The following is a 14372-nucleotide window of genomic DNA, read 5'->3' as shown; positions in this document are numbered from 1 at the left end:
CTTTTAAAAACTTAACTCAGTAAGCAAGCAGATGATCTGAAAACTGGTGACTGCTCTGCCACGCTACAGGGTTCCAGGAGTGGGGGCCACAGTACCTTGGCCCCACCCAGCTGGAGTGGCCTGGCGGGCGGCGTTGGCCTCCATGACGCTAGACAGCTCATTGATGATCAGCTTTAGGATCTTGACCAGCAAAGGAATGTCTGTCCAGCGCTCAGGGTCTAGGAGGAAAGAAAAGGCTCCATGTCAGCAGTTGCGGGCTCCCTGGCGATGTCCCACCCCGCAGGGACACTCAGCAGCCCCCCTCAGGCGTCCCCACCCAGACCACATCCAGTTGCTGAAGAATGAATCAGTTACATCCGTCTGCCTGGTGCTATCAGTTCAGGAGTTAGGAGGGAGCACAGAGTGCGCCTGGCCCACACTCCGCAGCTGAGAGTGCACAGGTAGCGAGGACCCTACAGGTCAGGAGGCAGCGTCACATGTGCTGCTGACCAGTCACTGGGGTCACAGGCCAAAGGCAACCTGAGCCAGACATTCTGGACTTGACAATGTAGCCCCAGGACAGAACCAGAAGCAGAGTCCCTGGTACCCAAGATGCTTGTCAACGAACAGCAACAGGAAGAGCCACCAGCTGACCTCTTGTTTATGCACAGCTTTCTGCTCCTCTCCAGCCCACTGCTGACTGCTCGGGCTAAGAGCAGACACCACAGTGTGCCCCTGCCTCCCTGGGCCTCCCCAGCGCCACCCACTCTTGGCAGTCTTGGAGCGGGTGCGAGGGCCGTCGTCCGCGCTGTAGATCTCCTCGCCCTTCACGCGGACGTCCTGCAGCCGCTTGTCGTCTGCGTTGATGCCGTGCTGGAGCAGCTTGCACAGTGCCACCGAGCTGCGGGGGACCGCAGGAGGGGTTACCCAGTGGCAGTCCTAGAGGTCACTCCAAGGACATGAAAATTATGTCTTGAGACTCTTTGATGGTGAAGTTCTAGTCACAAATAGTGAACAGACAGGAGAGGGTTCAGCTGGAAATAGGGTTCAGCATTCGTGGGAGGTCCAGGGAGGAACTGCTGAGCCACGCTCGAGGGGGCCATGCGAGGGTGCTGCGTGATGAGACCAGGGGTGGACAGCCAGGACAGGGAGGGAGAGATCAGAGCCCAGGTCGGAGCACATGAGGGAAGGGAAATGACCTCTGGCTGGGGAGTGTGCGGTGCAGAGGGCTCCCAGCGGCAGAGAGTGGACACAACAGCTAGAGCCTGGGAGCCCGGGGACACTGATGTACTCAGCAGGGTCCAGGGCACAGGTCTGGGAACAGCAGGAGGGGCCCACCTGACTTTGCCCTCGTACTGGCCGTAGAACAGGTGCTGCCGGCTTGTCCACTCAGCCATAACGAACTCCAGGGCAGGCTTGCCAGTTGGCCCAGGCAGACTGCACAGGAACTCTAGGAGGGGCTCCAGCTGGGTATGTACCAGGTGGGCGAACACCATGATCAGGGACTAGGAGTAAAGAGAGGCTGGCCGTCAACGAACAAAGAACGTGGCACCGTCCTTGTCAGTGTCTCCTGGACCCACACTATCCATGTGACCCAACGGCCACTGGGGCGTCAGAGCTCAGTAACCCTGCCTGCACGGAAGTGGCCTCTGCCGCGCACCTGCATGACGCTCAGGGTCTCCGCCTGCTGCATCTTGCTGAGGATGGCACGGAGGATCTGGTCCAGGTTTTCCCCCAGCTCGCGCCCGGCTTTGGCGATGAGGGTGGAGACAAGGCGGCCCACAAAGGCCGCGGTGAACTCGGAGGTGCGGGGGTCCAGAAGCTGGCTGACCACTTGCATCACGTACCACAACCCACTGTGGCCCTGCTCGTCCTGCCACTGGGCCACCTGCTCCAGCGCAACCGACACATAGGCTCTCAGGCACTCGCCGCCGTTCTGGGGAGACAGCAAGGTCAGCGTGGGGGACCTCCTCCAGGGCTGAGCCAGCATTCCCTGCTGACAGATGCGCACAGGCCCACCTCATCCCCCAGCCATCTCAGAAATGCACATTCTGCCCGCAGGGACCACGGCCAACAAACTGAGCCACAAAGACCCTGCCCTGCCCAGAAAGGACGTCTCAGGCTCAGCGTAACTGGGCTGCAGGCAGAGCTGACTTTAGTCACAGAGGAAACACTGGGAAGGACCTTCTACGGCCCAAGGCTGAGCGCCTGCAGTCTCTTCCATGATGGCGGCTCCCAGACATGGTACCCATGTCCACGTGGCAGCACCCAAGCACAGAGTGCAGCTTCTGCAGCCGGAGCCATCTTGCTCCTTCAGGCACACTCCGATGTGAGACATGCACTCGAAGCGTGAACTGGTCAGATGCCTCAACCCTGAGCATGCCCCTGCAGGAGGCCCATGGCCACGTACCTGCATGGTGGCGTTGTCATCCGTGTGCAAGGTGCACTGCGCCACGGCTGGGAAGGCCTGGCAAACGAGCAGCTGGGAGAGCGGAGGCTTCGTGTTCCGCACCACGGTGCTCAGGATGTCAATGGCCGTCTGAGGGGGAGAGGATCAGAGCTGCCCCAGACAGCTCGCTCACACTCACACACACCCTCCAGCATATACACACACCACACACACACTTGCGTGCGCACGCACACTCATACACTTACCCCTACGCTCACTCACACCCATGCCCACTCACTGCGCATAACCCGGCAGGGATCTTGTCCGCTGGTGCCTGCATGATGCTGACGAGGGTCGGAATCAGCCGCATCTGCATGGGGCCCTGGCACGCTTCAATCTGGGACAGCTCCTTGAAGATGTCCTGAGCCAGCGAGGCCACGACAGGATCTGAGTGGACAAGGAACACAGACCCCATCCGATGTCTGCATACGCTTTTGGCCCCGTGCTGCCTGCATGTGGCCCTACTCCATGTGAGCAACATGGCGCATGCCTAGGATCCAGCGGGCCACAGGGATCCCCTGCAACAACAAGACAGAGGCGGCACCTCCAAGAGACACAGCAGGCCCCACAGCCCCGACGAGCAGAGAGTTACTCTTCAAACTAAGCTTGGCTCTTCCTCTGAGGTTGGTCTCACTGTCAATTCTTGTGAAACCTGGCCTGAGCATGAGGCCAGGTACTGAGGGAAAGCAGTGTGGGCAATAGCTGCAGACTCAGCCACACAGGGAGGGACCTGCCCTGTGCCCTCCACATGAGGAACCTGTCCCTGTCAGGCAGACACAGAAAGCCCTCGGCACTCAGTGCCCCAGACAGAGCCTGTGCAGACGCAGCTGTGTGGCCTATGACACATGCCCCCTGTCCCCTCAGCACGAGGCTGCTGCGCACAGAGGGGTAGCTCGGGGCGTCACAATGGTGCTCACAGAATGTGACACAAGGCTGCAGAGATGGAGGCACCCCTCACAGTGTCGGTGGGAACCTCCTGCCTCCCAGCACACATTCTACGTGACAAAGCAGTGACGTACCCGTGCAGCACGCTGTCACACTCTATGACCCCCCCTCCTGCACATCCTGAGAGTCAACATGAGAGCTCCCTCTAAAAACAAATACCCTCAGCGCTCTTTTCTGATGAGAAAGGACAGCACACCCCAGAGACGGAGCACAGAGCATGCTGAGAAGCACCAAAGGGGAGGACAGAAACACCGTCACCTGCCGAGAGATCATGGCCCTTCACATGACATCTTTCCTTCGGGCACATTTTTCTAAATACACATCTTTACATATGTCCTTTTCTCGACAAAACCAAAACTTGGGATGTTTTATGGTAGAAAACTGTCTACTCATTATAATGTAAGTGTTCTCCCACTGTCTTCAACACCCCTGAGGACTGACCCTGATGGCTGTCCAGTGACCCGGGTTCAGGAGTAGAAAGTAACCTCCTTGTCATTCTCTCCCTTTGCTGCGACAGAAAACACATGACGACGAGCTCTGCATGACATGTGACACCCTACGCCTCTCTTATCTGAATGACAGCCCCAGGCCACCTCTCCTAGGAGCCAACTGGGCTGCTCCACTTTCCCCTGTGCCCGAGCTCTGACTTGGGCCTCGTGCCCGTCAGCTACTCACCATGACACCATCCCGGTTCTCACTCTAATGGAGGCCACTTTCAGGCCTGCGGGGCCCACAGCCCTGCTGCCCTGTTGACTGACAGCCACTTTCTGTCTATGATGCGGAAGAGCCCCAGTCCAGGGGAACTGCTCTCTGACGTCCTGACCACCCCTGTCTGTGGTGCGCACCCGCCCAAGAGGCGTACCGTTGCTGTACTTCAGGAAGATGGCGATGGTAAAGGGGCAGATCTTGCTCTCGACACTTGCTGTGAACTCTGGGTCCACCGTGCACACGATACACAGAGTCTCCATCACTAGGTTCAGGACTTCAGAGCTGAACTGCGCGGCCAGGTGGATCAGGCCATCCAGGATGCTGGGGAGGAAGGGCCGCAGTACGTGCGTGCTCTCCGAGGCTTTCAGCTGGTCACAGTAACTGTGGAGACAGTGGAGCAGGCATCATTCATGGGGCCCTCCATGCCGGGTCTCCTGTCGCAGCACGGTGATGGCCTGCTGTGCGTGCAGCTTTAGGAAGCCAGTTCTCAAGCGTGTGGCCACCTCTACTCACGACACATCCCACAAACACCAGCACCGCCGTCTCTTGCTGATTCACTTCCGCTCTGCTCCCCACTGTTTGCTCCAAAATGTCTCTCCTCGTTCTCCCACTGTTTCCAAGTAAGTCCCCTTGTGTCACATCCAAATTACTCAGATTCTAGTCAAATGCCATGATTCCAGCAGCCTTACTCACCTACGGACATATCTCATTACTTACCAAATATTTAGTGTTTTTATGTCTCTTCCAACATAACTATTATGTAACAAGAGACTATCTTAAAAAAGGAAAAAAAAGACTGTCTTAAAACTTCCAGGTTATAAAAATTTTGTACTTTTTTTGCATCCTAAAATGAGATCAACTTGCATAAACATTCTCAGCACACTCAGAACTGTTGTACTATTTGTAGGGTTTGAAGCTGGCTGGACATAGTTCTGAAGCCTTATTCACGTCTCATTCAATCAGGAAACCTTTACTGGACACTGCTCGCCAGGTCCAGTGGTTACAATAATTACGTCTTTACTTTTGTTCATCTTCAGAACGGCAATAAAAGTCACTGAAAACATTGTTTCTCTGGGTTAGAAAACCTAGATCAAAAACAAGGGCCTCCCCAGAACTTGATACATGCTTTTTAAAAACCTGTAAGGGTCTTATATCCACATTATGTGCCAGCTGCTGGGGTCAAAGGTCCACAGTGACCAGTGAAACCGTGGGGTTGGACCTAGGTTGATCCAGACTTTCTGTCCTTTGGGCCAGAACCTCCTGATGTCTGACACCAGCTGCTGAGCCTACTCCTATGGTGTTGACATGGCGCCTGCCAGCCCGCAGGTCCTCAAGTTGGGGCGGGTTCACGGGATCAAGGCATAAGAGGGGAGACACACTGGGGCCCGGCGGCCACACGCCTGGTACACATCCTTCCCTGTCTCCCATGTCTACTCTGCAGACCTTCACGAAGAACCTCAAACCACATAAACCACCGACAACCGCTGGGTAGGCCTCTGCTCTGAGCACTTTCTCTGAAAACGGTTTTCATCACCCCAAGGTGGTGTACTCACCCCCAGATGGCTCTCACAGCAGAAATTCGGACTGACGGGGGTTGTGTCTCATGAAGACCACTAACTGTTGCCTGCAGAAACTGCTGGATCAATTCAGGGGACATAGCAACAGTGAACCGACTGGCAGCCCAAAGTGCCCGACCCAAGAGGAAGGGAGACACTAGGGGGAAGAGAGAGCAGTTAGGGTGGGCAGCATACCCGTGACTCGTCCCTGCCCACCACCATCCTCAGCCTGTCACAGTCGCTGGATGCTATGTAGGAGGGCAGCTTGGTGCAAAAAAGCATGACCTTCTCACCACTGAAAAAGCAGACCCTGGATATTCTTAGACTAAAGATGCTCCCCCCAGCTCTCCCTGTCCCTCAGCCGCACGGCTGGCCAGCCCCCTACACGTCCCCCAGCCCCCTCTTGGGCCACTACTGGAACCATAGATTACAGCTGTCACTCTTAAACCATGACCATAAATGCCAGTCTACCAAAAAAGAGCACGTGCTCGCATGGTGTTCATGGCCTGAGATCAGCGGCTCTAGTGTTACCTATGATTTCCCTTCATGGCTTCGACTCGAGCACGCGCTCCCCAGAGAATCCCACCTCATGTTTCTCCGCTGCCGGTCAGCCAGCACCTCCCCCTCCCCCACATCACCCAGCGGGCCTCTGGGGCTGACGGAGCCCCACCTGCCCTGTGCCTAAAAATGCTGTGGCCTGGGCCTTCTCACACAGCCTGTGTTCTGCCTGACACTCCAGCCACAGGGTGAGAGTCATTTCCCCACCTGAGGCACACTGCCCGAGGGCAGAGATATACTTATTCAGGGCACAAGACTCCACTCAGTTATGTGCACAATCAGCAGTCAAGTGATGGGAACTCTGAACTAAACCTGGCAAACTGCCCGTCTGATGTGATGTGCTAACCACTGAAGCCCCAGCGGGGAGACTGTTCTCACCTAAGACCAGGGATCATATCTTTTCACCCTCATTCCCTTGCGATTCCGGGGCCTGGTGACTCCGGGAGGGAATGCTGTCTCTTGTGTCTTAAAGACTTCTCAATTTTAATTGCTAGTAAAGTATGTTAAATACTGTCACATGAAATGAACAGAAGACTGTGATCACTGATAAGTGGCAGGTGCAGAATAGACTTATCTATAGGCAAAATAATAAATGTTATGTATTAAACCTTTCTCCAGTCTTAACACTAAATAGTCTCACAGCTGCATGAACTCCTGAAGGTTCTTTGCTAGGGAGTCATACAAAAGTATGCTGGTGGGCTTGAGAAGCTCCCACACTCTGACACAACATGCCCTGATTACACTGTCTAGTATACCAAGGCCCACGGCGCAGGAGACAGGGTGGATGTGACTCCGGTCAGAGCACAGCGAAAGGAACCCCCGTGGGCCTGAGAGCCTGGAACAGCCCCCGTCAGCCAGAGCCGAGTCCTCAGGGAGCATGCCACCACAGGGTGCTCCATGAAGGAGAGGTAGCAGCCGGCCGGGGTTGGAGCATGCAGTACCCGTGCCTTCACACAGGGCCTGCTGTGTGAAGGAGCGGACATGGTATGGGCAGTGGAGCTGGAAATGGCAGCCAGAGACCCTGTGAGTCTCTGCAGCTGTTCTGTGGTGCTGCTGCGGAAATCAGTCTCACCTACCAGAGGCTACTTTTCTCGTAAGGCAATAGATAACTGACATGGTCAGGAGAGCAGAACCCTGAATTAGATACTGGCCAAGACAGAGGTGAGAAACACGACAGGAAACAAGCAGGAAGAATGAGCCCGACTCAGACAGCCTGCGGGCGTTCCTGCTTCAGACAGGACTCGAGCCGCGTCCTTGAGGTGAGCGACCAGACCTGCGCTCTGCTCCCGGGCCCCACACAGCAAGGACGCAGCAATGTCTGGGAGGCAGCCTCGTGGACGAAGCAACAGTATTCGCTGCTGGTGAAGGCAAGCAGAGCCGTCTGGGAGGAGAGAACTCAGCCCCGAGGACACATGAGCGCCTGGCTTACCTACCTCAGTGTACAAGAGGAAGGAGCAGACAGGCCTGGTCATCCAGGGCCTGGCGCTGTGGAGCCATACCTGAGAGGTTGAGGTCAGCCAGGACAACACCGGTCAGGAAGCCGTGCATGTTGAAGTGCACGTGGCCGCTCTTCACGCTGTCAGTGACAATGGCCTTCACCGAGCCCAGCGCCAGCATACACGCCTCATGGATCTTCCACCTGCAAATGGGACGTGCGCTTGTGACACCAGCCATGTTGCAGACAGGTCAGTGTCCGGGGGAAGGAGGCTTAGAAGCACAGTCAGTCCAGGCCTCCCACCCAGGCCCACAGTGGGTGCACAGGACTCAGTCCTGTCTTATAATTAAGAACAAAGTGAGGCTTGGCCTCTCAAAGCTTTAAGAAAAGGAGGTAAACAGAAGCATTGGAACCGCCAAGGTCGGGACAGAAAGACCTGCTTCACAGCAGAGCCACAGGCCGCGGAGGCCGGCGCGTCCTGGGCAGGCCTGGCGGCCCCTCTCACCAGTGCTCAGTGCCGCTGCTTCTAGTCTGCTCAGCCTCTTGTAAGTGCCGGGTGGCTGCTGCGGCCAGGGCAGCCGCACTCTCATTCTGGAAATCTGTGGCCACAGCCTGGGGAGAGAGGAGGGGGCTCATCTATTTGTCCAAAGTAAACCTACTTTAGCTGGAAATTGCCAATTTAATGGCACACTGAGTGGTGACTCCTCCACACACAGGCTGAGCCTGGCTGGGTGACCTGGGACTAGCGAGGGATCAGCGCTGTCTCCAGGGTTGCAGGCCCGGCGCCAGGAAGCTGGCAGGTGTGTCTCTTGATGGTGGAGGACAGGAGAGCACAGGACCAGACGTGGGTCTCTGAGAGCCTGACTGTGGAAACTGAGGCCTCTCCATTAGATGGAGACTCGTGTTCCCTTCCTCAGGGGCTTGGAAACACTCAAGGGTGGTGAGCTGAGCTCACGACAATGAGAAAACCTGCAGCCCAGCACGTTAGGGTCATTTCTCAGCAACCTGACCTGCGCAGTCTGACCACCTCTGGTTTGTCTACATTCCTGCTGGAGAGCGGAGACCAAGACGTTCCTGATGTGACCATCCTGCCTCCTGAGAACACGGCACCCCCCACACCACTTTCCACCCAGTGGTCACTGCTGAGCCAGAACCAGGAGCAGGGACTTTGGAATTCCTGAGTCACAAACTTCATTTGAGAGCTACCCGTTAACCCCAGGAAGCCTGAGGAAGCCGCCCAGCACCGTCTCTGGGCTGGGCGCACTGCCTAGCCAGAGGAGCGCCACAAGACTGGTCAGGGTGTGGGCGCTAGGCAGCCCCCCCTCACCAGCAACAGGTCCTGAGCCGCAATCCTGACTGTGTAGGAGAAAGTGTCATCGTCCTCGTCCTCCACGAACTGCTGCGGGTTCGCTGTCCACACCTTGATCTGAAAGATCGGTGGAGTCAGGGCTCTGGGAGGTGGCCAGTCCTGGGCCACATAGTCCCTTTCTCCATTCATGCACACAGGGAGACATCAACCTTTTGTTTTCATCTTGAACAGAAGTGTAGCTTCAAGCTTTCCTCTTCGATAAAGAAAAGCAAGTCCCTCATCAAGGCAAAGGACAAAGGTTACTGCTCACTAGTGACACTCAGGATGTGGCTGGTAACTAGCTCTCTGCAACTATCTATCAGCTGCTATGCTTCTGGTCAATTTTCTGAATATATGAAACCTGATAGGGCATCAAACATAAAGGTTGTGCCAGCTCTGTGGTTGGTGTAAGAGAGGCATTATTTGTTTTAAACGTTCTTTTCTGGTCTAATGACCCACTAACCAAACTGGTGATCTGACCTGTGTTTTACTGCTCATAGAGAAGAAACGGGTCAGTGTAGGTACCGGCTTTTGGTCAGTGGTCCTCCAGAGGTCGAGGTCAAAGCACTTGGAAAGTCCGATGGCCCAGCACCAGGGATATGGCAACGCCACGCTGAGACAGCATTCCCAAACGTCATGGGAAGTTAGTCCCTAGCATCTTGTTTTTAGAAGCAAGCCGCTGGTTCCCAGGGCCTCGCCCCTGGCGCGCTTACCTGCTCCTCTGTGATCTGCATGTACAGGATGATGTAGTAGATCAGCTCAGGCAGGGCCTTCCTGACGGTGCTCTTGAACTTGCTGTTCTCTAACAGAGCATGCACAAATTCAAAGATGCTGAAGACGAGGTTTTCAAAGCCCAGGACTTCACCTACAGGAAGCACAGAGACAACCTCAGTAACAAGCAAACAAGGATGGCACGTGTACTGGGGTAACGACATCGTCTGTCACAGTGGTGACAACGTGCAGCACTCACTAACTGTTGTTCCCAGGGAACTGCCAAGGAGTCAAAGACATTAAACACACTGGTTTTTCAAGAATCAGAAACACTGAATATATTTTCCAGAGTGTCTGTTTTTGATCTGAGTTACTTAAAAATATTACAACAGCAGGAAGAGTCCTCGCCCAGAGCCCTGAAGTTAAGATGGACGAAAAGCCAGATTGGGCAGGCACGGCCTGGAGGGTACCTAGCCTGACCCTGAGGTGCTGTGACTGTGAGAGTCACAGGCCTGTGCCTTGCTCCTAAGTGTCCACACGCGGAAAGGAAACTCAACCAGAAAACTCGCTTGAGAGAGCGAGCTGGCACGTGGCTGCTCCTCCCACTGCGGCCCCTTCCTCGCCTGGCCCCACCTTGTCAGGACCAGACCACACGCACCATCGGAGTCCACAGGGTCCTCCACTTCCTCAGTGTAGTTGACTTCTGTCCTCACATAAGTATGACGAAGAGTAAAGAAACAAACAGAACCAAAAAAATTAAAAGAAACAGAACCACTTTATGTAAGCTCTACAGGACAGCAGAGACTATGGGTGGACGCCAGCCAGTACTAAGAGCAGATACCCCACAAATGCGCGGCCCAGTGCTGCCCTCCCGACCGCGGCAAGTGGCCCGCCTGCCCAGGAAGGATATAAGGCCGCACTCTCAGTCAGCGTGCTCCAGACGATGGGGAGGATCTGCTGCATGGAGGACACCATGTGCTTGGGGAAGTTCTTCACCAGGGCAGTCACTGCCTGTAGCACGAGAGAATGAGACCCACAGCAGAGACGTCAGGGGCCTCAGCCCAATGGCAGATCCCTCTGGATCCGGGCAGGAGACACGCTTACCTTGAGGACTTCCATCTTAAACCCGCTGTCGGACGTGGGCCCATCCGGCGTCTGCAGGGCCTGCACGAAGGCGGCGGTGAACCGCTGCACCACGGGGAAGATCAGGACTTTGGCCGCACCCTGATACCGGGAAGTGAGGTCAGCATCACATGCGCCTTGGCCAGGGCACAGTGCAAGGCAAACACCGGGACTCCGGCCTCTGCAGATCTCACAGGCTCATGGCAGTCACAGCGTGGCTACCCAGTCCCTGGCAGTCTCTCACTGTGGCCTCCTCAGAGCCACCACACAAACCACCTCCTCCAAATTGCTTCTGAATCACAGGGTCTGTGTTCCAAGCTAGCTGTTACATGGGGCCATCAAATGTGAGCACAGGTGTGGGGTGGCTAGTGTGCAGAGCAGGAGGACTGGTGCTGGAAGACGTAAGGCTCAAGCAAAAGGAAACTGAGCCACAGACACCTGAGCTGACCCCAGTGGCCAGCGTGCCACCCGTTGGTGCGCCTGCAGAGTAGGGCTCCCGTACCTTCTCTAGCTCCTCCATGTTGCAGATCATGTGGGCACAGGTGGTGAAAATCTCCACAGCGCGGGAACGGGTGCGGATGCCATATACCTGGGACAGAGGCACAGCACAGCATGAGACAGGAAGGAATGACTGGAAGGAATGACTTCTCAGCTCTGACGTGGACAGGGTTCACTAGAGACAGACGTCACACCGTGTCCAGGGGACAGGTCTGTGACTCAGGACGGAAGGCAGCAGCGTGAGGACATGGGATGAGTTGCGTGCGTGCATGGCCTCTGGGGGGGCTGACCTGAGGAAACATGGGGCGGGCGAAGCCCAGTGGTCAGTGTGCTCTTCAGATAGCAGCCCCTGGGCCAGGCCAGAGGGCAGTTATAGCATGGGCCATGAATGAGTTCCACCGCACATTCACATGTTGGCTACTAAACATCATTATGAGCAGTGCAGCCACAGCCTGCTCGTGAATCTTACTGGGTGAACAAGCTCCAGTGCGTGGCCTTGGAGAGGCCAAGGGTGTGGAAAGGCACATGGAACTGCGGGCTACAGGGTGCAGGAGGGGGATGCTTGTGACAAAGGATGGCTCTCAGTCTCTATCGAGCGAGAGGCCCGGGGCTAATGCAGATGAGGGTATGCATTAGCTGCACGGCCGCAGCATACCTCGGCCATGGTGAAGATCTTGTACATCTCTGGGAGGATGACGGGGGCAACCAGTGGCATCTGCGTGTCTGTGACTTCTCGTGTGAACTCTGTAAGGAAAGTAGTACTCTGAGAACTCGCTGCAAAGACACTAAGTGTGCAAGTTTTAAGCTGCTGCCAGGCGGCAGCCTCCCAACGATGACACGCAGGTGAACACTGGCCTAGTGGCCGTGTCCTGGGAAGGACAAGTAGCAAGAGCTACTAGTTACCTGGTACAAAAGGAAGGAGAGCCTGACCTGTGGTGGCGCAGTGGATAAAGCGTCAACCTGGAAACACTGAGGTTGCCGGTTCAAAACTCTGGGCTTGCCTGGTCAAGGCATATATGGGAGTTGATGCTTCTTGCTCCTCCCCCCTTCTCTCTCTCTCTCCCCTCTCTATAATAAATAAATAAAATCTTAAAAAAAAAAAGAAAAAAAAAAAAAGGAAGGAGAACGCTACAGAGATGAAGGAAAGCTGGTGAGGTGAAGAACAACATTTACATAAGCCCTGAATGTGTGATGGGTGGGGGTGGGGTGTCACGTCTTGGGAAGTCAACTCGGGAGAGTTCTGTCTTCACGGAGCTGTGGCCAGGCACTTGGAGGTGGTCTCACCTCCGGTTGTGTGTGTAGTGCCCTTTCTCAGGAAGCCGTCTGATGCACACAATGAAGGTGCTGGCTCTCTTCACTCTCCACGCCACCCTCACCAGTGAGCCGGAAGAGAGAGCCTGCTGCTCCCTGGAACATAGATTTCTACCAACTCACGTGCCAACACGCAGCCTACATGGGATGGTGCCCGAGGAAGGCGAAGGGAACAGGGGCCACACCTTTCCCTTTACTTCCAAACCACCCATGAGGCACTGATAGCTCAGAGGGCGCGGGGCGGAGGGTCCTGAGCCCCACACTCTCGTCTGCTCATGCTGTCCCTGCCGTCCTGGCTCCATGTCATCTCCACAGAAAGGGCGAGTTGGCCAGTAGCTCTCAGAGGAGACGAGCTGGGAACACAGGTGGGCTCAAGGTCACCACACCCACTCCTGGGCCATGTCAGCCACAGAGCCAAGTGAGGATCGAACACTTAGGCTGAGTCTGCGTGACCAGCATGGCTGCTCTAAAGGACAAACCCTGAGCTTTTACAGTTAACAACTGTTTGATTTTATTTAGGAACTAAAGCCAGTCTACAGGAGCGTGGTGGCACGGTGATGAATTGAGTTTTATGAAAAATGTGGCAAAATTTAATTCCACCAAGGGGCTAACCCACATTTTTTATTCTCCTATGCTCATTTCTGGTTGTCTACATTCTTTACACTTTAAAAGCTTCAATCCAAAGTAAGTTTTCTGAGGTCACTCAGCAAGTCAGCAAACACGGGACACCAGAGGGCTCCGTTTCCCACCGTCTGAGACACCGCTGTGTTTCGTGTTCTGCACCAGCCCCGTCAGTCAGTTCAATGGGGACCCTCCTGATGGGAGAGGGGACAGCACCTCAAAACCCTGGAGTTGGCCCATCCTGCTGTGACTGAGGCTCTGGGGCCGTGAATCTGTGAGTGAAGGGCCTGGAAGGCCAGGTGCACGGAGGTCCCTGCACAGAGAGTCCCACAGAAGCAGGCGGGAGAGCCGGAGCAGGGCTGTTGGCCATCCTGTCTGCACCTGAGCCACTGCAGAAGACAATGGGGAGTTCAGAAAGGCAGCTGGGGCCTGGAGGAGGGGGCCTGACCCAGGAGAGAAAGGATCTGCTTCTGGGCACAGAGCTGCTATAACAAACAGACCATTGGCATCTTGTGGACCAGTGCAATCGGTCCCAGATGCCAAGTTCAGTAAACTGAGATTCACAAAAGAAGAGACATTCGTAACTAGGTGAGAACACACTTCAGGTAAGACAGCATATCACGGAGAGACAAAATATAGGTGGGACTTCCACAAACCTATAGTAACAGAGGGGACATAGGACTTCTAAAAGGTCAATACAAGATGGCTAATGACCAGGTAAGGAGTTCTTGAAGGCAAAACTGAGTAGTGACTTCACCTAAGATGGTAGGAAGCAGGGAGGAACTTGCAACAGACTGGAAAACTAGGTCCTACCTGGGGACATATGACAACAGGTCTGGGAGGGGTCGATAGATCAATCAATCAAGCTTAGGAGAGACACCCCCAAATCTTCTGGGAACACAAGTTCAAGTATTTTTATTCTATTTGACTATCTTAACCTTGTCTTGGTTGAACTATCTAGAAAAGTAATATATAATAATAATGATAATCATAACATCTAAAATTTAGGAGCACTTATGACACTGGTTATTATGTTAAACACTTTATGGAGATTAGCTCATGTAAACGACCCAACGCTCCTTTGAGACTGATATTACCATTATCTTAATTCTACACAGAGGACAATTGGGC

The 14372-nt window shown here is 54.8% G+C and overlaps 1 protein-coding gene across 2 annotated transcripts in view; it reads right to left on the bottom strand.

Annotated features, from left to right (window-relative positions):
- IPO9 (importin 9) overlaps positions 1–14372 on the bottom strand; it is a 28913-nt gene that overhangs the window by 1882 nt on the left and 12659 nt on the right. The window contains exons 5-21 of one of the 2 annotated variants that reach the window (XM_066239280.1): positions 11965–12053; positions 11314–11400; positions 10794–10913; positions 10600–10700; positions 10348–10406; positions 9692–9843; positions 8958–9056; positions 8136–8242; positions 7695–7834; positions 5635–5794; positions 4236–4462; positions 2667–2815; positions 2390–2518; positions 1640–1915; positions 1318–1484; positions 747–880; positions 96–218 (exon numbers count right to left, since the gene is read on the bottom strand). In XM_066239280.1, the coding sequence (XP_066095377.1) occupies positions 96–218; positions 747–880; positions 1318–1484; positions 1640–1915; positions 2390–2518; positions 2667–2815; positions 4236–4462; positions 5635–5794; positions 7695–7834; positions 8136–8242; positions 8958–9056; positions 9692–9843; positions 10348–10406; positions 10600–10700; positions 10794–10913; positions 11314–11400; positions 11965–12053 (2319 nt within the window). The remainder of the gene's footprint in view (positions 1–95; positions 219–746; positions 881–1317; positions 1485–1639; positions 1916–2389; positions 2519–2666; positions 2816–4235; positions 4463–5634; positions 5795–7694; positions 7835–8135; positions 8243–8957; positions 9057–9691; positions 9844–10347; positions 10407–10599; positions 10701–10793; positions 10914–11313; positions 11401–11964; positions 12054–14372) is intronic. The other variant, XM_066239286.1, reaches the window with a different exon arrangement.

This window comes from Saccopteryx bilineata, chromosome 1 (assembly GCF_036850765.1).
Source record: "Saccopteryx bilineata isolate mSacBil1 chromosome 1, mSacBil1_pri_phased_curated, whole genome shotgun sequence".
Lineage (NCBI taxonomy): Eukaryota > Metazoa > Chordata > Mammalia > Chiroptera > Emballonuridae > Saccopteryx > Saccopteryx bilineata.
This window is presented reverse-complemented; position numbering and strand designations above follow the sequence as displayed.